The 20,758-nt window shown below is 45.7% G+C and overlaps 1 protein-coding gene across 1 annotated transcript in view; it reads right to left on the reverse strand.

Moving 5' to 3' along the window:
• The window catches only part of RNF212 (ring finger protein 212), a 90,867-nt gene that overhangs the window by 57,451 nt on the left and 12,658 nt on the right, over window positions 1-20,758 (reverse strand). Inside the window, exons 3-8 of the mRNA XM_049885317.1 lie at window positions 11,978-12,052; window positions 10,273-10,329; window positions 8,616-8,674; window positions 4,657-4,709; window positions 4,503-4,554; window positions 2,667-2,712 (exon numbers count right to left, since the gene is read on the reverse strand). Coding sequence (XP_049741274.1) covers window positions 2,667-2,712; window positions 4,503-4,554; window positions 4,657-4,709; window positions 8,616-8,674; window positions 10,273-10,329; window positions 11,978-12,052 — 342 coding nt within the window. The remainder of the gene's footprint in view (window positions 1-2,666; window positions 2,713-4,502; window positions 4,555-4,656; window positions 4,710-8,615; window positions 8,675-10,272; window positions 10,330-11,977; window positions 12,053-20,758) is intronic.

Below are 20,758 nucleotides of genomic sequence, written 5' to 3' on the forward strand. Positions count from 1 at the left end.
ATCTTCAATTTCCTCATCTCTGGCATCAGTGGTTGTTGCATAAATTTGAACAGTATTCGTATTAACTGGTCTTCCTTGTGGGCGTATGGATATTATCCTACGACTGACAGCGCTGCACTTCAGGATGGATCTTGAACTTTGACTATGCATGTGACGCTGTTACTTTTCAATCTGTCATTCCTGGTACAACAGACCATAAGATTGGCAATAGTGGTTGGTGCGTAAATTTGAACAGTCGTATTAATTGGTCTTCCTTGTAGGCGTACGGATATTATCCTGTCACTGACAGTGTTATGCTCCAGGATAGACCATGAAATTTTCTTTTTGACAATGAATGTGACACCATTCCTCTCCAATCTGTCATTCCCGGCATAGCAGGCCATATGATTGTCCAATTCAAAATGGCCAATACCAGTCCTTTTCAGCTCACTAATGCCTAGGATATCGATCTCAGAGCGCTCTATTTCTGACAACTTCCAATTTTCCTTGATTCATAGTTTATACATTCCACATTCCAGTTATTAATGGATGTTTGCAGCTTGTTTCTTCTCATTTTGAGTCATGCCACTTCAGTAAATGAAGGTCCCAAAAGCTTGACTCCATCCATGTCATTAAGGTAGACTCTACTTTGAGGAGGCAGCTCTTCCCCAGTCATGTTCTGAGTGCCTTCCAACCTGATGGGCTACTTTCAGATCTTAGACAGTGTTCCATTGATATTGGTAAGGTTTTCAATGGCCAATTTTTTTTCTGAAGTAGATTGCCAAATCCTTCCTCCTAGCCTGTCTTAGTCTGGAAGTTGCACTGAAACCTGTCCACCATGGGTGGTGGCCCTGCTGGTATTTAAAATACTGGTGGCATAGCTTCCAGCATCACAGCAACACACAAGCCACCACAGTATGATGAAATGACAAACGTGGACCAAAGAAGAGATGAAAACACATGGTTCTAGCCAGCCCAGAAGGAGTGAGCAGGAGGCACATACATTCCCTATGCACGCCTGTGAGCTCCAGGGAATGCTTCCTTAAGAGCTGCCTGGGCCAAAGCCTGAAGGGGGGGCCTGGCTTGGGTGCAGAGTGGTGGCCAGATGCCCAACAGGGAGGAGGGGTGTCCGAGGCCACCCCCTTGGTATGACGCAGAAGCATGTCCCATCTGGAACCAGATGCCCTTCTGCTGGGAGTCATGGATGGGGCGGGAGTGGGCATGGAAGGGAGAAGTGGGAGAGGGTGAGCTGGGCAGGGAGATTAGGTGTGTGCTTATATTAACTACTGAGGAATTGGGTTTTTTCCTCTGCTGAAGCTTTTAATGGCTCTTTATTCCCTATTTAATAAAGTCTAATCTTCTTTTCTGAGAATTCAGGTTCCTCCATGATCTGGTTTCAAGGTGATTCCCTTGGAAATTAACACTATTTCTCACTACATACCTCCACGAGTGTATTTACCTCCTAGGGATACTTGAAAGACTGAGTCCGTATTAGTAAAGTGCACAGAACAGTGCTTGCCAATAATAAGCACCATGTAATGTTATCACAAAGTAATATATGAATTAAATATTAAATAATAATAACAATAAACAAATGTGTACCAAATTAATCCACTCACTGTGCTTTAAAATTCATTCTCTTTTCCTGCTTTTGCTCATTCCACCACCTCCTATCGCTGTGGAATCTCCTTATCCCCTAATCCCCAAACCCCAGTCATAGCTGATCCATCCACCTAGGTCCCTCCCAATGCGGCCCTTTCCCTCTTGGTTCTGAACTGCCCTGGTGTTTGGCTCCAACAGGGACCCGGCGCAGGGAGCTGCAGGGTCCCCGCCCAGAGCCTCCAGCCCTCTGACTCTCTCTGGGTTTGGGGCCGTAGTTTCCTCTGGTCTTGTTTCTCTACAATGTGAAGCTGTCTGTCTTCCATTTTGCAGAGCAGAGTTCCTTTCCATTTCTGACCCCCTTCTTTCCTTGGGCTGAGAAGGATTTATTTTGTTCTCATGTTCAACATGAGACAGGGAGGCCACAGATACTTGTGCTGTCACCTGGGTCCCCTCTCAAAAACCAGCACCTCTGCCTGGCTTGGATCTGAAGTGTTTTTCCTCTCCTAGACACCCTGAGTTGGCCCGGGCCCTCCAGCCCTCTGTGCATAGGTGTGGGCACCCTGCACAGGCTGTCAGCACCCATCAGCCTCATGCTGCTGCTTCCCCTCAAAACCAGCATGGACCTGCCACCTCCCTGGTCACTCTCCTTCCACCTGATGCTCGCCACTGCCCATTTATTGAGGCAGTGGGGGACTTCTGGGCAATAGTCATTCAGGACCATTTATAAATCAGACCTCAGTTCACTTGGCCCCTGGGCCCAGCACCCAATAAAGACACCATTGGTGATGAAGGAGCCCTGGTGGTGCAGTGGTTAAGAGCTGGGCTGCTAATCAAAAGGTCAGCATTTTGAATCCCCCAGCCACTCCTTGGAAACCCTATGGGGCAGTTCTACTCTGTCCTATAGGGTTGTTATAGGTCAGAATTGACTGGATGGCAATGGCTTTCGTTTTTGGTTTGGTTGGTGATGTAATCATGTAAACCTGCCTATTATTAAGTGAATGGTTAAGTTTATTAAAGCCAAGAAAAATGGTAAGTAGTAAATATCTGGTACACGGGAAATGACACAGTACATTGAATGTACTTACTCTTCTCATGGGGGAAGGAGTAACGTCAACTTCCATGGACTCCATTCTGTTAAATATATAGTGAAATATGCAAGTGAGCCTGAGACTTATCCACCAGTCAATGACATCAATTTAAACACACCTATACATTGTAAGACCATTTATGAATGTTATAAATCTTCCTCTAGTTTCATAACTCGGTCAGAGCTTTCTAAATCACCAGTTTGATCACTGCCATTTTCCTTCTTAAAGCTCTTAACTGGCTGCTCACTGTCTTTCAATTAAAACATACACGCTTCCCTCCAGGACACGGAGACTGTTCTGATCTGGCCCTTACTCGGCTTCTGGGCCTCAGTTCTTCACATTTGCACCCTCATAACTTGTACCTTCTTTGCTAAATAGTCAGCTGTCTAGAATGGTCCAGACTCTCTTCTGCCTTTGTACATGCTGCTGTCTCTCTAGACTATTCCTCCTTTCTGCAGCCCCCTCCCTTGGTTCTTCTAGCTTCTGCCTGATGCCTGGTGGACTAGAACTGGCCAGGAGTGGGGGCATCTTATTTATCTTTGTTAACACTCGCCGCCTGGCCCATACCTTTTATATAACCAAGGCTTAATAACTGTTAGTTCCTTCATTAGCCCAAAGATGGAGAGAAAAACCTCATTTGGGCACCTTCCAGGAGGAAGAGAGAATCACCTATTCACTTTCTGAATGCCTGTAACTGCCCGATGCTATGCCGTCTTGAGAGAAAGCAAAGGAAAGAAGGGAGGGAACGGACTGAATGCCGACAAGAACTGTATCTGGTGATACTTCAGTCAGAACCTCTCTGGCTACAAGTGAACACAACTCAAATTGTCTTAAGGAAAAAAAAAAAATGTGGAGAAGGAATTTACTGGTTTCCATAACTGAAAAGTTCTGGATTATCTCCCTTCAGTCAGGGTGGAATGGGGGTCCAAATGCTGCCACCACACAGTCTGTATCTCAGTCCTACTTTCCTCTGCGTTGGACTCCGCTTTTGAGCTGGCTCTCCCCATACAGTGGGAAAGATCAGCTCTAACTTGGCCCGTGCATCTCTCTTTTTAGACAGCTCCACCAAGGGTCTCAGGGTCAATTCACATTGGTCCAATGTGTGCAGTACATGACATTCCCAAACCAACCACTATGGCCACAGGGATGGGGTACTGACTGGCCAGCCTGGATGACACACTCACTTCATTCTGAACCCTGAGGCCTACCAGGAGAGGAAAGGCCTCCTGGGCACAGGCCACGTGGGACAGAGCCACTCCAGGCTTACACCAAAGGCTCCTGGGCACAGGCCACGTGGGCAGAGACATTCCATGCTTACACCAAAGGCTCCTGGGCACAGGCCACGTGGAACAGAGACATTCCATGCTTATACCAAAGGCTCCTAAAGCTAACACACACTTGGGCTTGTGCATGATATTCTCAGTAACAGCTCCTCTCTCTCCCCTGAGTTTCCTTTCTCCGGGTCCTGGGGCAGCATCTGCATCGCTCCTCTCCGGCCCTGGAAGATGTGATCCAGCAGCTCTGCCATGTCTTTCCCATTTCCCTCCACTCCCCACCCCAGTCTTCACACAATCAGCTGAGACACCTACAACAATTGCATGGTAAGTATGAAAGGGAGCTGGAATCACAAGTCTGTGAGTGCCCAATTTTTGACTGTACTGTTGAATGTCAACAAAATGTCCAAGATTTGGGTTACTCAGGACTTGGGGATTTGGAGAGGCCATGGGATGGGATGCGAAAGGACGTGTAAGAGTGTCCAAAGGAAGAACCTGTCCAACTTACAAATGCCGGTTTGGGGATTTCTGTGAATTCCCAGCATCGATGCACAAGTACCTTTCCAAGGTCGATGAACTAGATGGAAGGAGCAGATGTCCATTTCGCTTTGCTGAAGGTGCTGTGATAAAAATCTTTATGTTAGCACATTACTGAGTGAACTTCAGCAGCATGCATCGTTAACTTTTCCCCTTTCAGGCGTTATTTTACTTACTGGACACGGGATTTCTGACTGGGTTGAAAGTTGATTGTTGTGATGATCTCATACTAAATAGATGGAGAAAAGGTATTGGATGAAGCCATAAAAATTGAAGTGTAAGAAGAATGTGAAATAACCACTTTTTTTTTAGGCTGACAAAGGTTAGTGGCTCTCCACAATGTCCTATAGGTCTGACTGCCCCGCCTGCCCCAACCCCTCTTGGAAGATGCAATTAACATGCGCTGCCATTTATACGGCTGGTTCTTGGGACTGTCATTGGGCAAATGGCCATTTGCAGGTGTGAAACATAGGAAATAAAGACGTCACAGCAGGAGCTACCAAGTTATTACAACCAAATTGTTTTTTGGAGGTCATCAAGAGAAGTGTTACTGTGGAAAAGTTATTGAGTTGTTTTAAAGCGATGAAAGTTCTGGATCTATCTCCACAAGGCAGCAACTGACAAAAGACAACAGTGCCTGAAGTCCAAAGCCTGGCGTTTCAGCTCAGGCCCTGCTGCACTGTGCACTTAGAGAGCTCCCACAGCTGGGCCCTAACCATAGGCTCGAGATCCAGGTGTGCGCCAGGTGTGTGCTGTCTGTCTCACTGGGCGTGGTGGGCACTGGAGATGTGCATGTGAACGTGCAGTGATTTTCAGGCGCACACGGGGGCGCCAATAGGAGCAGAAGAGGAGGCTGGGCCTTCTCTTCTGCCCCATCACACACCTACTTCCTCTGGGATGGCTGGGGCTGGGAAGCAGGCACCTGAGAAGCCACACCAAACTGTGATGCCTTCAAGGAGTCCATTTGGGGATGAGACTAGTAAGGAGCACATAATTATGCAAAGACTCACTGCTCCAGGTCCCTGCCCCAGGTCACCTCCGAGAGCCTTCCCTGGCACCCCAGCCCCTCAGTCCCCTGACTCAGCTTCAGTGAGCCTCGTACATAGCACATCACCTTGCCTGCCATGGTGTTCACTGCCTGCCTCCCCTAAAAGCATCAGCTCCCTGAGGGCGGGGGCTTCACCTGAATTTCTAGTGCCCAGAACAGGCTCAGGCAGACACTAGGTACTCGGTAAAGACCTGTGGAGTGACTGACTGACTACAGTGGGTAAAGATATCCTAGCCCTCTGCATTTGGGCACTCACTCCTGCTTCCAAATGGCCACGGAGCAGATTTTGTTACATGCTGGGCTCTCCGTGGGACCCCACCCTCCTAAAAGACAAGAATAACAGGAAGTCAGCAATAATACCACCACCTCAATTCCATGGAACACTGAATGATTTATCCTCAGGCAGGGGCAAGGAGGGGGAGGGGAGCCAAAATTGGGGCAAAAGTGCTCACAGGTCGGTAACCCCAATCCAGCAGAAGTACAAGTGAATCCTCTCTGGAGGAAAACGCAGGCAACATGACCCCTGGTGTCCACAGGCTGAGATCAACCCACGACCTCACTAAAGACCACGAGCTACACCAGAAGTAAATCACCTCAAGTGACAATCAGAGGGAAACAGTGGATTCGGACTCCTGAGGATATTGGGTATAAGAAAAAAAATTGCATGTGGAACGCTTACAGAAATAAAATATGGAGACATAAAAATAAGCAAGTGACACAATAATATAAAAATGACAAGGAGTATTCTAGGAATGTAAAATGTAACAGTCAAAATAAGAACTCCACGGGTGTTATGTACTGGTAGACCTGAATAGAGGATCAGGGAGCTGGAAGACGGGTCTGAAGAGGTCACCTGCAATGTATCAAAGCAACCTCAGACAACAGAAATCATGAAGGCAAGGCTGAGAGACATGGAAGACAAAAGGAGCAGGTCTGTTATATTCATAGCAGACTGGCAGAAGGAGAATGGGGGAGAAGCAATGTTTAAAAAATCAGCAGTTGAGAAATTTCCAGAACTAATGAAAGGCATGAAGCCACAGAAACAAAGCAAATTACACATGAAGGAGGATAAATAAAAGTAATTCCACACTTAGCTACATTAGAAGTACCTGCCTTTACTCTTGTGATACTTTAAAGCAGAAGTCGGCAACATTTTCTGTCAAGGGCCCTTAGTAAAGAATGGGAATTCCAGAACTCTTAATTGAGGAACCTGGACATAGACAAAGAGGCAGTCACTCAGACAGAACAAGAGGATACTACATGGTTTAAAATCAGGAAAAGACGTACACAATGGGCAAATCTGCTGCAAAAGACCTCTTTAATACCTTAAAAAGCAAAAATGTCACTTTGATGACTAAGGTGTATCTGATACAAGAATGGTAGTTTCAACTGCCTCATATGCATGCGAAAGCTGGACAAAGAAGGAAGGAAGACAGAAGAATTGAAACATTTGAATTATGGTGTTGGTGAAGAATGCTGAATGTACCACTGACTGACAGAAGAACAAACAAATCTCTCCTGGAGGAAGTATAGCCAGAATGCTCATTAGAAGTGAGGATGGCGAGACTTTGTCTCATGTACTTTGGACACGTTATCGGGAGGGACCAGTCCCTGGAGAAGGACATCGTGCTTGGTAAAGTAGAGGGTCAGCAAAAAAGAGGAAGACTGACACAGTGGCTGCAACAGTGGGTGACCAGGCAGTGTTTTGTTTTGTTGTACACAGGGTACCTATGAGTCAGAATCGACTTGACGGCACCTAACAACAACATCAGTAAGTATATTAGGCTTTGTTACACTAGGTCTCCATCACATATTCCTTTTTTTTTTTTTTACAACCCTCTATAAATGCAAAAGTCATTCTCGCTTGGGGATATAAAAAATACATGGCAGGCTGATTTAGCCTGACCCCTAGGACACACTATTCACAAAATAAGCACACAGCAACTCCTACAGCCAAAACAATGACATTTGAAAGAGGCCTTTCTCATCCTAGAGAAAGGCGGTCAGGAGCAGGACCACAGACCACTGTGACGTCGCAGGCACAGTTTTTCTCCTGCCTTGTGGCCCCTGAGCTGCCGTAGGACGTGAACTTCCACATGGTGCACTGGATGGCAGACAGCAACCCACAGGGCCATCGGCTCCCAAAAAGGGCCATCGGCTCCCATGACCCTTAAATTAACATGTAACCCTCTAAACTGTGATTTCTGAATACTCGACATGCTAAGAAATGCTTAACAGAAGATCATACCATATTTCATAAAATCTAAGATGCCAGTGAATATAAGGTCTAACGAGTTTTGCTACATGCACGGTGGACCACTGTGTTACCTGTGGCATGTGACTAACCCCAAATTTCAGGGTCTTTCATGCACAAAAAGGTACATTCACAAAGATGCAATGTGGGGAAGGCACTGATAAGCCAAAATGGACAAGAAAGGAGAACTTTCAATTGCTATATGTTCCAGGTGTTGAAATGCAGTACCTTCTGGTGAATTCTAGCCACTTTTGGTGTGTCTCTCTAAATGTACCACATGCTCACCACGGGCCTTTACAGACAAGTGTGCTGTGTAGACAAGACCCTCTACACCTCCTGGCAGGAGGAAGGTAAACACGCTGCAGGCTGGGCCCTCAGCGCCTGGCTACCGAGTTCACTGGGCAGGGCTGGCTGCTCCCAGGAGGCAGCCTCATGCCCTCTCCTGCCAGCACACCAGCCAGGCCCCTTCCTGTTGCCTTGAGAATCACTGCTGAGCCCACCCACCAGGGGAACCATTCGTTTCCACTTTCTCTTTCTTCCTGTCTCCCTTTCTTCCCTTAGGTTTTCCCACAGTACTTCCCCTTGACAGAAGTTATTAGCAAATGAAAGTGCTCTTTCCTTTGCTCACTTGGCGTATGACTACAGCTGCATCTATGGTCATCTTTCTTCGGCCTTTCTCCACTGTTCTCAGGCCTGCCTGCCTGCCTGCGGAGGTGGTGTGGCTTCTTCTAGATTGATGGTGGGGTCCCGCTCACCCAGAGAGAAGGTCAACACAGGCACAGTCACTCACGTGGAGTGCTGCGCGCACCGAGGTTCACTGAGAAGGGCCTCACCTTTGTAGCTGTTCTATCTGCAGCACCGCCCTCCTGAGCGATTCTTCCAGCTGAGCGATCTAGACATAATCAAACAGTGGCTAGTTATCGGAACAGACAGTGCCAAGTGACAGTTTAAAGAAGACGTGTTGACCCCTTGCATGTTCTTAATTATGAATCAGAATGTTGAAGTTGCCCTCCAGCTAATTCACATCAAGTCCAATTCACCCAGTATTTATGACCTTGGCCTTCAAAAGTCATCATTGCAAAGCTAACTCAACCCCAAACCGCAGGAGACACATTTCAATCTGCCACTCCCATGGACTAGGGTGGTACCAGCAGGTATGAACGGAAGCCCCTGTCAACTTCAGCCCCGGCCAGGTTTTTATCAGAGCATTCGTCCTCAAAATTTAAGAGACAAAAATACCATAAAGGACCAAATCTGTTCAAAAGCACAGTCTTCACAATTTTATCCGGTTTAGATCTGGGCCCGGCCACTCTGTATTTGCCATGTAGCAAGGAGTAAGACGGGGCCTGTAGTCAGCAGAGGGAATGGGAGAACAGGACTCAGAGGGAAAGCTGGATTAACGCAGTTTCTACTTGCAGGGGCAGCGCAGTGACTGCCTCTTCCTGGCAGACCGCTCTGCTGTAGACCACCCACTCGCTTCTCCCTTCGGCCCCGCAGCTCCCAGCCCAGGACCGGACTCAGGACAAACAGGGAGGACATGGGAGAAGGCCGGGGGCTCCTGCACTGAGGCCTGAGGGCTGCACCGCTCATGGACACCTAGGCTCTATTCGGGCCCAGAAGAGAGGTGGCATGAGCGTCAAATCAGAGGCCAGGTGAAAGGGGAGCATCCAGACTCGAGAAAGGGACCCCAGGATACTGAGTCTTCAAAGTCAGTCCCCTTATGTTCCTTATTCTGCAAGCTTCAAATCAAAAAATTAAAACAACAAAAACGGTGGTGGAATAAGAGAAGTTGATACGACCTGCCTCCTCTGCACCATCAGCCTGGGTGAGGAGGGTGGTCCTGGTGCGGTATGGCCCGACAGTCACCCTGGAGTTTGGGGGGCCCATGTGTGCCCTTCCTGCTGTGTGCCCTTCCTGCTGTGTGCCCACCCTTTGGCTTTCCCCAGCCTGGCTCCACCTGTGTCCTTCCTCTCCCTGTCTGCACACCCTCCATGGAGAACTCGCTAATCCGAATCATGTAGATGAAGGCAGGACTGAAGTGCCAGGCTATTTCTTGTTGCTTTCACTAAAATTTTATTTTCCTTTGCTTTACTTTAAAAATCAAGTGAGGAGAATCCTGTATTGCAAATGAATAGGTACTTCTAGTTTCCTTTTACAGTGATTACCAGAGCATTCTTCACAACTACAGTCTAAGGAAAGGTATCTAATGGGTTTGAGGGATAATGATGGGTCAGTATTTCAAAGATCTAATCCCAGAGTTCCCAAAGGTGAAGCTGCCCCTAGGGCCCACCCAGATCAGGGTGATGGTCAGGAGGGGAAATGGTGACGATGCCTCCAGATCTGAAGCCTGCCCCATAACTGGAACAGCAGTTAAGAGTAGACTTCACACCGAGCAGCCCATCACCGTGAAGAGGGGAATGTTAGATAACAAGTCTGAAATTAAATCAAAAAAGCCAAAAGCTTCAAGAGACATCAATCAATTGGATTTACCTTTTCTCTATAGAAGGCTAACAATCTCTTCCTGTGTTTTTCTTGAAATTCTGAAATCTGAGAACAGAACACATTTCAGCTGCTGACGCCGGCACATGGTCTCCATCACAGAACGTTTTGTCACAGGGAACCAGGCTACAACGTGCTCCATTTCACAGGTGCTTCCCCAACTCACACTGGTCTCCTCTAGCCAGGCTTGGCGTCCACTGGGGAAGGGGCTGCTGGGTCCACCATACTCCCAGTGCCCGGCCCAGAGCAGACGCTCGGGGCTCCTTTGTGCAGTGAATGGGTCAGTCACATGCCAGCAGGGTATGGGCAAACAAGCCCAAGTTCAGTTTAGCCTGTTCAACAGGAAGAGCTCAGAAAGCCCTGAGTCCTGTTTCCCAGCAGCCCTTCCCCTCCCTGCTGTTTCAGTGACGCTCCCAGCCCTCCGCCATGATAACTGGATGCATGGCCCACGACAGGCCAATTCCGTGTGCTGCCCGTGGAATGGACTCCTGACCAAACAGTGCCAATCAGAGAACATTCCTGAAACTGATACATGGGCTAGGGAGTGGGGGTGGGCTAGAACAGACATAACAGAATGAAGCCAAGCAGGGTCTGGAAGAGCTGAAAAATTCCGAGAGCCTGGGGGACCCGGTCTGAACTCCCAGAGTCAGCTACGCCTGAAACAGACACCATCCCTGGATGTCTCATTTATACGACCTCAGCATTCCACTTCTGCTGCATATCCTAATTTGAACTGGGCTTCTGAGAACGCCAACATGAATTAGAAAATAGTGATGTGGGATTTACTTAGAAGAGGAAAGAGCTAATCACATTAGTTGAGTCTTCAGATAATGATGCTTACCCTCTTGAAACACTACACCGTAATTGTTTAAGCCTAACTGTTATCATCCTCTCTGCAGACCACTGGACAACAGAGCTCATGGACAACAGAGCAGTTAGGCTGAACTAGTACTAAAGTCAACATCCTATAAATCTATCATGCCGCCTCAGGAATCTGCTAACAAAACACAAACATGAAGCAACCGTGTCCCCCCCGCCCCCACCCCGCCTGCCCAGGACTCACTGGTCCAGTACAACACAGAGGGAGAAAACTCCCCTGGGGAAAGGAAAACTGCCCCCACCACCACAGGGCTCCCACTTCCTACCCCTCCACTGTGCGTGAGGCAGAGCTGCCTTTGTTAAACCAGCCTATTCCCGGCCAAGAACAACAAACACCAGCTTCGAATGTGCCCACCCATCTCGGCTCCTGCGTTTTGAGAATTTTTTCAATTGGACTTCCACGTGTTTCATTAGTAAGAAAGTGAAAAGACAACCCACAGAACGAGGGAACACACTACCCGATCATGCATTGAGAAGGGACTTGTATCCAGGGTATGTAAAACACTCAATCCCTTTTGAGGGAACTGACCCTGGGCTATCCCCAAGCCGAGCCCTGGTGGTGCAGTACTAACCAAAAAGTTGGTGGTTCAAACTCACCAACCACTCCACGTGTGAATGCTGCAGCAGTGTGCTTCCGTGAGATCACAGCCTGGAAAGCCCTAGAGCAGGCCTACCCCGTCCTATAGGGTCACTGTGAGGCGGGCGTGACTCAACGGCGACTGGTGTTGCTTTCTGGTGTTCCCAAACCAGGGCCTCAGCTGGCTCGCCAGGAAGGTGGCAGTCAGCTGAGGAAGAGCGGCCTGTGCCCCCCACTCACCTGGGAGGCTTCCTTTGAGTACTTGGTGCACAGGCCATCTATGCCCATGAAGAATGCCTGGATATTGGAGTCGGTCTGAAAGAGAAAGAAAACGATGGCCTACAGTGATAGGGTGGCTATGAGTCAGAATCGACTGAACAGCAATGAGTTTTGGTAAACTGATTGTGTCTAATAAATGCTTCCAGGATGGCAAGCCTTCATCTCACGTACTTTGGACGTGTTATCAGGAGGAACCAGTCCCTGGAGAAGGACATCATACTTGGTAGAGGGTAAGCAAAAAAGAGGAAGACACTCAACGGGATGGATTGACACAGTGGCTGCAACAATGGGGTCAAGCATAACAATGATTGAGAGGATGGCACAGGACTGGGCAGTGTTTGATTCTCTTGTACGTGGTGTCACTATGAGTCGCAAACGACTCGACAACACCTAACAACTAACTACGAGAATAAATGCTTACAGTCGCTTGTTAAAAGACTGCATATCAAGATTTAGAACTGGCACACCACACATGATACAAATGAACAGCACGTTGTGACTTCTCCAGATGCCCTGGGATGTGTCCACACTGATCGGCAGGAGGGCTGCACATCCTGGGGCCCTGGGCAGCTGTGGCAGGTGAGGGACATGGCCACTCTCCCTGTTAGGACTTGGTAGGGCAATGATAAGGGGCTCTGGCTTTGGGGTAACCCTTTCCCTCTACCACTTGAGCTGGAGGGGTCTGGCAGGGAGTCGAGCCTCTCTCGGACACTCGTCCTCTTCTGTGAGGTGAGAAGACACATGTTGAGCCCAGGCACAGGACCACAAACAATGGAGACATATGAAAATCAGAAGAATGAGAAAAGCTGATAAGCAAAATTCATGATTAGTCACAAGTTTATCTTACAAGTTATTTAAAAAGCAAACAAAGTATTTTAAAAAACTAAGGTTTAAGAAAGGGTGTCTATTATAATTCCTAAGCAGACACTCCCTACTTTCTTAACTATCTGCAACATGCCCTGTCCTGCCTTCTCTCACCTCCCACTACCTCTCACCCAACACCACTTTAGCAAAAAACACAAGGGCCAGCAGCCATTCTAAAGCAGGAATCTGGAAGGACCTTCCATTAGCCAGAAGGCTAATTTGTTTGTTGCAGCCACTATGTCAATCCATCTAGTTAAGGGTCTTCCTCTTTTTTGGTGACCCTCTCTATTTTACCAAGTGTGATGTTCTCCAGGGACTGATCCCTCCGGATAACATGCCCATAGTACATGAGATGAAGTCTTGTCACCCTTGCTTCTAAGGAGCATTCTGGCTGTACTTCTTCCAAGACAAATTTGTTCATTCTTCTGGTAGTCTATGGTACATTTAATATTCTTCGCCAACACCATAATTAAAAGGCATCAATTCTTCTTCAGTCTTCCTTATTCACTGCCCAGCTTTCACATATGTGTGAGGTACCTGAAAATACCATAGGTTGGGTCAGATGCACCTTAGTTCTTAAAATGACTTCTTTGCTTTTTAACACTAGAAAGAGGTCTTTTGCAGCAGATTTGCACAATGCAATGTGCCGTTTGATTTTTTGACTGCAGCTTCCATGGGTGTTGATTATGGATTCAAGTAAAATGAAAGCCTTGACAACTTCAATCTTCTCTCCATTTACTGGTCCAGTTGTGAGAACTTTTGTTTTCTTTATGTTGAGGTGTAACCCATAATGAAGGCTTTAGTTTTTGATCCTCAGTAAGTGCTTCAAGTCCTCTTCCTTTTCAGCAAGCAAGGTTGTGTCATCTGTGTAATGCAGGTTGTTAATTAATCCTTCTCCAATTCTCATGCCCCCTTCTTCTTCAAAAAGTCCAGCTTCTTGGATTATTTGCTCAGCACACAGATTGAATAAGTATGGTGAAATGATACAACCCTTACACACACCTTTCCTGACTTTAAATTACTCACTATCGCCTTGTTCTGTTTGAACGACAGCCTTTTGGTCTATGTGTAGGTTCTGCATGAGCACAATTAAGTGTTCTGGAATTCCCACTCTTCACAATGTTATCCATAATTTGTCATGATCCACACACTGAGCGCCTCTGCACAGTCAAGAAAACACAGGTAAACATCTTTCTAGTATTCTCTGCTTTCAGCCAAGGTCCATCTGACATCCCTCATTCGACATCCTCTTCTGAATCGGCCTGAATTTTTGGCAGTTCCCTGTCGATGTACTGGGCAACCACTTTTGAATGATCTTCAGGAAAATTTTCTTTGCTTGTGATATTGATAAAACTGTTCCCTAATTTCCACATTGTGTTGGATCACCCTTCCTTGGAACGGGTACAAACATGGATCTCTTCCAGCCAGTTGTCCAGGTAGCTGTCTTCTAAATTTCTTGGCATAGATAAGTGAGCACTTCAGCACTCATCTGTTTGTTGAAACATCTTAGTTGGTATTCTGTCGATTCCTGGAAGCTTGTTTTTTGCCAATGCCTTCAGTGCGGCTTGGATGTCCTCCTTCTGTACCATCGGTTCTTGATCACATGCTACCTCCTGAAATGAACGAACATCGACCAATTCTTTTTGGTACAGTGACTCTTCCATCTTCTTTTGATGCTTCCTGCATTGTTTAATACCTTTACCATAGAATCCTTCAATACTGTAACTTGAGGCTTGAATTTTTTGTTCAGTTCTTTCAGCCTGAGAAATGCCAAGTGTGTTCTTCTCTTTTGGTTTTCCAACTCCAGGTCTTTCACATTTCATTATAATACTTTGTCTTCTCGAGCCACCCTTTGAAATCTTCTGTTCAGCTCTCTTACTTCATTTCTTCCTTTTGCTTTAGCTATTCTATGTTCAAGAGCAAACTTCAGAGTCTTTTCTGACATCCATTTTGGTCTTTTCTTTCCTGTCTGACCTCTTGCTTTCTTCGTGTACGATGTCCTTGATGTCATTCAGCGTTTGGCATGTCAAATCTATTCTTCAGATGGTCTCTAAATTCAGGTGGGATATACTCAAGATCGTGCTTTTGGCTCTTATGGACTTGTTCTAATTTTCTTCAGCTTCGACTTGAACTTGCATATGAGCAATTGACGGTCTGTTTTGCAGTCGGCCCCTGGCCTAGTTCTGACTGATGATACTGAGCTTTTCCATCGTCTCTTTCCACAGATGTAGTTGATTTGATTACTGTGTATTCCATCTGGCAAGGTCCACGTGTGTAGTTCCCCTTTATGTTGTTGAAGAAAGGTACTTGCAATGAAGCAGTCATTGGTCTTGCAAAATTCTATCATGGATCTCCTTCAACATTTCTATAACCAAGGCCACATTTTCCAACCACTTTGGAACAAATGAATAGCCATATGCAAAAAATGGAACTAGATCCCTACTTTACGCTGTATACTATATGCACCCGGGTGGCGTAGTGCTTAACAGCTACAGCTTCTAACCAAAAGGTTGGCAGTTCAATTCCAACCAGTGCTCCTTGGAAACCCTATGGGGCAGTTCTACTCTGTCCTATAGGGTCGCTATGAGCTGCAATCTACTTGACGGCAATTTTTTTTTTTTAAATGCACCTGGCTCAAAATGGCTTAAATACCTATTGTATTAAAGCGCACAAGTGTTAAAACTAAAACTATAAAACTCTTCATGACCTTGGATTTGGCAAAGGATTTTTAGTTATGACACCAAAAGCACAGGCAAAAAAAAAAAAAAAAGATAAATTGGACATAATTAAGATGGAAACCTTTTGTGTTTCAAAGGATGACATCAATAAAGTGAAAAAACAACCTTCGGAATGAGAGAAAGTAACTGTAAATCAAGCATCTGATAAGAAACTTCTATCTACAAAATATTCAGTCATAAAACAATTCAGTCACAAAACAGTAAGTAACACAATTTAAAAATGGGCAAAAGACTGGAATAGACATTTCTCCAAGGAAGATACACAAATGGTCAATAAGCACATGAAAAAATGCTCAACATCCTTCTTCATTAGGGAAATCAAATCAAAACTTCGGTGAGATACCATTTCATACCCACAAGGTTGGACAGAATAGGATGTAATAGCAAGTGTTGGCAAGGTTGTGGGGAAGTGGGAATCCTCTTATACCACCAGGGGGAATGTAAGCCGATGCAGGCACTTTGAAACTGCTTGGCAGATCCTCTAATAATTAAAAACAGAGCTACCATATGACTCAATAATTCCACTCCTAGGTATATATTCAAAAGAAAGAAAACATACGTCCACACAAAAACCTGTACATGAATGCTTTTAGCAGCATTATTCATAAGAGCCAAAAGATGGAAACAACACAAATATCTACCAACTGACAAATGGATAAACAAAATGTGATATATTATACAACAGAACGTCATTTGGTCATAAAAAGGAATGAAGTGCTGATACATGTGACAACATTAATGAACCACGACCACATTATCTAAGTGAAAGAAGTCTGACACAGAAGACCACATATTGATTCCGCTCATATTAAATGTCCAGAACAGAGAAATCTATAGAGATGCACAATAGATTACTGGTTGCCTAAGTCTTAGAGAAGGGGGCTGAGGGGTAGAGATGATGGCTAAAGCATACAGGGGTGATGAAAATGTACACAGAAGCAAGTGATGATCTTAAATGTATTTATTAAACTAGAAAGAAAATAAACAACCTATGAGGTTAAGGTTGTGTGTCAACTTGGCTAGGCCATGATTCTCAGTGGTTGGCAGTTATGCAGTAATGCAATTTGGCAATTGTGTACTGATGTAGTTAGCCCCCATTTTGTGATATAAGGTAATCACCCATGATGTGATCTGATGTGATAAGCCAATTGGTTGTAAAGGGAGGTTCCTCAGGGGTGTGGCCTGCATTCAATACATATGGACATTCTGGCAAAGGTTAGTGGCTTTTGCTTGCTCTGGATCCTGCACCCGGCTTGTCATCCTCTGACCTCTGGTTCTTGGGACTCGAGCCAGCAGCCACTTCCAGCCTGATGCCTGACCCAAGGACTTGGAGCTTGCCAGCCTCTACAACCTCATGACCCGTTTCTTTTGAGATAAATCTCTCTCTTCCTATTTGGTATATATGTACACATATATGTTAATATATATACATGTATATACGTATATCAAATAAAACACGCTTCACTAGTTTTGCTTCTTTAGAGAACTCAGCCTAAGACATTTGGTACTGACAGTGGGGTCAAAAGACAGAAAATTGTGAGGATGAGTTTTCTAAATTGGTTCTCAACTCTGGCTAGTCTTAAAGATGTTGATGACTCTGCTTCCAACAGTAAAGATGGCACTTCTAATCCATGGTGTGAGGTGGCAATAGAAATATGCAAAAGTATTGGTGAGAGATGAGGCTCTGGGTGATCACGTTTGATACTTTTCTACAATTTTATCAGAATGAGAAGTATAAGGAAGCTGGCTGGTTGGTCCTACTTTCGCTAGACAAAGTGGTGAAAGGAAGAAATGAGCTCAGGGCTTCAGGGTCACAACCTGAGCACCACATAATAGACCTCAAAGTTGCCACTTGTGCCCTGAAAGCCTTATTTCTTGTAGTAACAGAGCCAATGCCACCAAAAACCAAACCCAGAATCTTATTGTAAGAGTGGCTGAATTACAATGTCAGTTGAATTCCCAACCTCAAATGATATGTAAAGTGAAGGCACTTATTGGGAAAAAATGGGATCCTGAAACTTGGGATGAGGACACATGGGCAGATAATCAGGAAGATGGGGACACTGAGCCCCTAAATTCCATTGGATCACTCCTGCCAATAGAACCAGCCCTCTCTCTCCCATTTGAAAAGCTTACTCCATATTTGTCTGCTAATCCACCCTCTCCAGTAAAACCATTGACTCCTGCATCCCCATCTGAGGAGATAACCTAGCTGTATCTGAAGAGCCTTTGTCTGAGATATCACCTGGGGCTGTGTCTGCGTCATCACCTAGGGCATAGACCTTACAAGACATTGCTGAATGTTCTCAGAACACATCCCCACCACCCATTTCTGCTTCTAGACCTATAACTAGTCTTAAGTCCCACCAAGCCCCAAAAGGTGGAGTACAAAGTATGACCCGAGGCGGTATGCTACACTCCAAAAGAACTGCTTGACTTTTCTTATACAAAAAGACACCTGGGGAATATGTGTGGGAATGGCTATTAAGGGTTTGGGTAAAATGTACAACGAACATGAAGTTGGATCAGTCTGAGCTTACTGATGTGGGTCCACTAAGCACAGATCCTTCATTCAATGTTAAAGCTCAAGAGCTTGGGAAAGCATCTAATAGTTTATTTGGTTGGTGTGCTGAAGCACTGATTATGTGGTGACCGACACTAAATCAAGTTAAAGTACCAGACCTGCCTTGGTATTCTGTAAGTCTTAGTCATCTAGTGCTGCTATAACACAAATACCAAAAGCGGAGGGCTTTAACGAAGATTAATTCACTCTCTCACAGTCTAGGAGGCTAGAAGTCCAAATTCAGGGTGCCAGCTCCAGGGAAAGGTTTTCTTTCTTGGTTCTGGGGAAGGTCCACGTCATCAATCTTCCCCTGGACAAGGAGCTTCTTAGCACAGGGACCCTGGGTGCAAAGGACGCACTTGCTCCTGGCACTATTTTCTTGGTGGTATGAAGTCCCCATGTCTCTCTGCTCACTTCTCTCTTTTATATATCAAGAGAGAATGGCTTAAGACACAATCTAATCTTATAGACTGAGTCCTGCCTCATTAACATAACTGCTGCTAATCCACCTCACTAACATCATAGAGGTAGGATTTCCAACACACAGGAAAATCAGGTCAGATGACAAAATGGTGGACAAACACAAAATACCGGGAATCATGGACTAGCCAAGCTGACACACATCTTTGGGGGACACAGTTCAATCCATGACACCGCAGAGGAAGGTATCCAGAGGCTTAAGGAAATTGGCATGCTAGAATCGATTTATCAGCTTAGAACCATGGACTCACACATGGGGTGCCCAGAAAACACACTTTTTGCCCCAAGGATGAGAAACAAACTTGTGAAGCGAGCCCTGGCACCCTTGAAGCCTGCTGCAATCGCTATCTTATGTAAGTCAGATTTGACAGTGGGAACTGCCCTAACTGAATTAAGACACCTAACTACAATGGGGCTGATAGGAACTCATGGTACAGCCCAAGCAGCAGCACTCAATCAACAAAGACAAGGTGGGCATGGTTACTGTAATGAACATCACAGTCAAAGCAGTGATCAGAATAGTCTGAATTGTTATGGCGTTGGCTAATTAGTCACGGTGTCCCCAGAAGTGAAACAGATAGGAAATCTACTAAATATTTACTTGATTTGTACAAGCTGAAGAATTCTGGGTCAAGTGAACAGCAGTCTAACTCAAATCACCAGAATAGAGAGTCACGGCCCCTCAATCAATTCCTACACTACAGCAAGTTTATAGACCCACAACCCCTTGAATGAAGGGGAGGTCAGGTCCCCTTGCAGAAGGGCCCCGCTGCACTGCCAAAAATTTATACTGTTAATCTTTCTCCCAGCCTTCCTCAAAAGGATCTATGGCCTTTTACAACTGTGACTGTTCACTGGGGAAAAGGAAATAATCAGACTTCTCAGGGATTCCTGGATACTGGCTCTGAACTGACACGAATTCCTGGAGACCCAAAATATCACTGTAGTCCACCAGAGTGGGGGCGTACAGAGGTCAGATTATTAATGGAAATCTTAGCTCAAGTTTATCTCATTGTGGGTCCAGTGGGTCCCAGAACTCATTCTGTAGTGATTTTTCCAGTTCCATACTGCCTCATCAGAATAGATATACTCTGCAACTGACAGAACCTCCACACTGGATCCCCAGTAAGTGGAATAAGGGCTATTATGGTAGGAAAGGCTAAGTGGAAGCCATTACAACTGCCCCTACTTAGGGAAAAGAGTAACCAAAAGCAATGGAGGAATTGCAGGTATTAGTGTCACCATCAAGAACTTGAAGATGCAACAGTGGTAATTCTCACCACAACCCCACTGAACTCGCCTATCTGGCCTGTGCAAAAAACAGATGGATCCTGGAGAATGATAGTGGGTTACTGTAAACTTAAACAGGTGGTGCTGTCCCAGATGTGGCTTCACTGCTTGAGCAAATACATCTCCTGGTACCTGGTATGGAGCCACTGAGGTTGCCTACGCCTTCTTCTTGATTCTGGCTTTGAAGGGACTCCAGAAACAGTTTGCCTTGAGCTGACAAGGCCAGCAATACACCTTCACTGTCCTACCTCAAGGTATATCAACTCTCCAGCTCTGTCTTAATTTAGTCTGCAGGGACCTTGATCACCTTTCCCTTCTATAAGACATCACGCCATTCCATTACATTCATGATATTATGCTGATTGGACTTAGAAAGGAAGAAATGTCAGTGACTCAGGACTTGCTGGTAAAGCATTTGTATGCTTGTTGTTAGGTGCCGTCTAGTCGGTTCTGACTCATCGTGACCCTATGCACAACAGAACAAAACACTGCCCAGTTCTGAGCTATCCTTACAATTATTGTTATGCTCAAGCTTATTGTTGCAGCCACTGTGTCAATCCACCTCGTTGAGAGTCTTTCTCTTTTCCGCTGACCCTGTGCTCTGCCAAGCATGACGTCCTTCTCCAGAGACTGATCCCTCCTGACTACATGTCCAAAGTATGTCTCACCAACCTTGCCTCTAAGGGGAATTCTGGCTGTACTTCTTCTAAGACAGATTTGTTCATTCTTTTGGCAGTCCGTGGTATATTCAATATTCTTCACCAACACCACAATTCAAAGGCGTCAACTCTTCTTCGGTCCTCCTTA

Source organism: Elephas maximus, chromosome 5, assembly GCF_024166365.1.
Source record: "Elephas maximus indicus isolate mEleMax1 chromosome 5, mEleMax1 primary haplotype, whole genome shotgun sequence".
NCBI lineage: Eukaryota > Metazoa > Chordata > Mammalia > Proboscidea > Elephantidae > Elephas > Elephas maximus.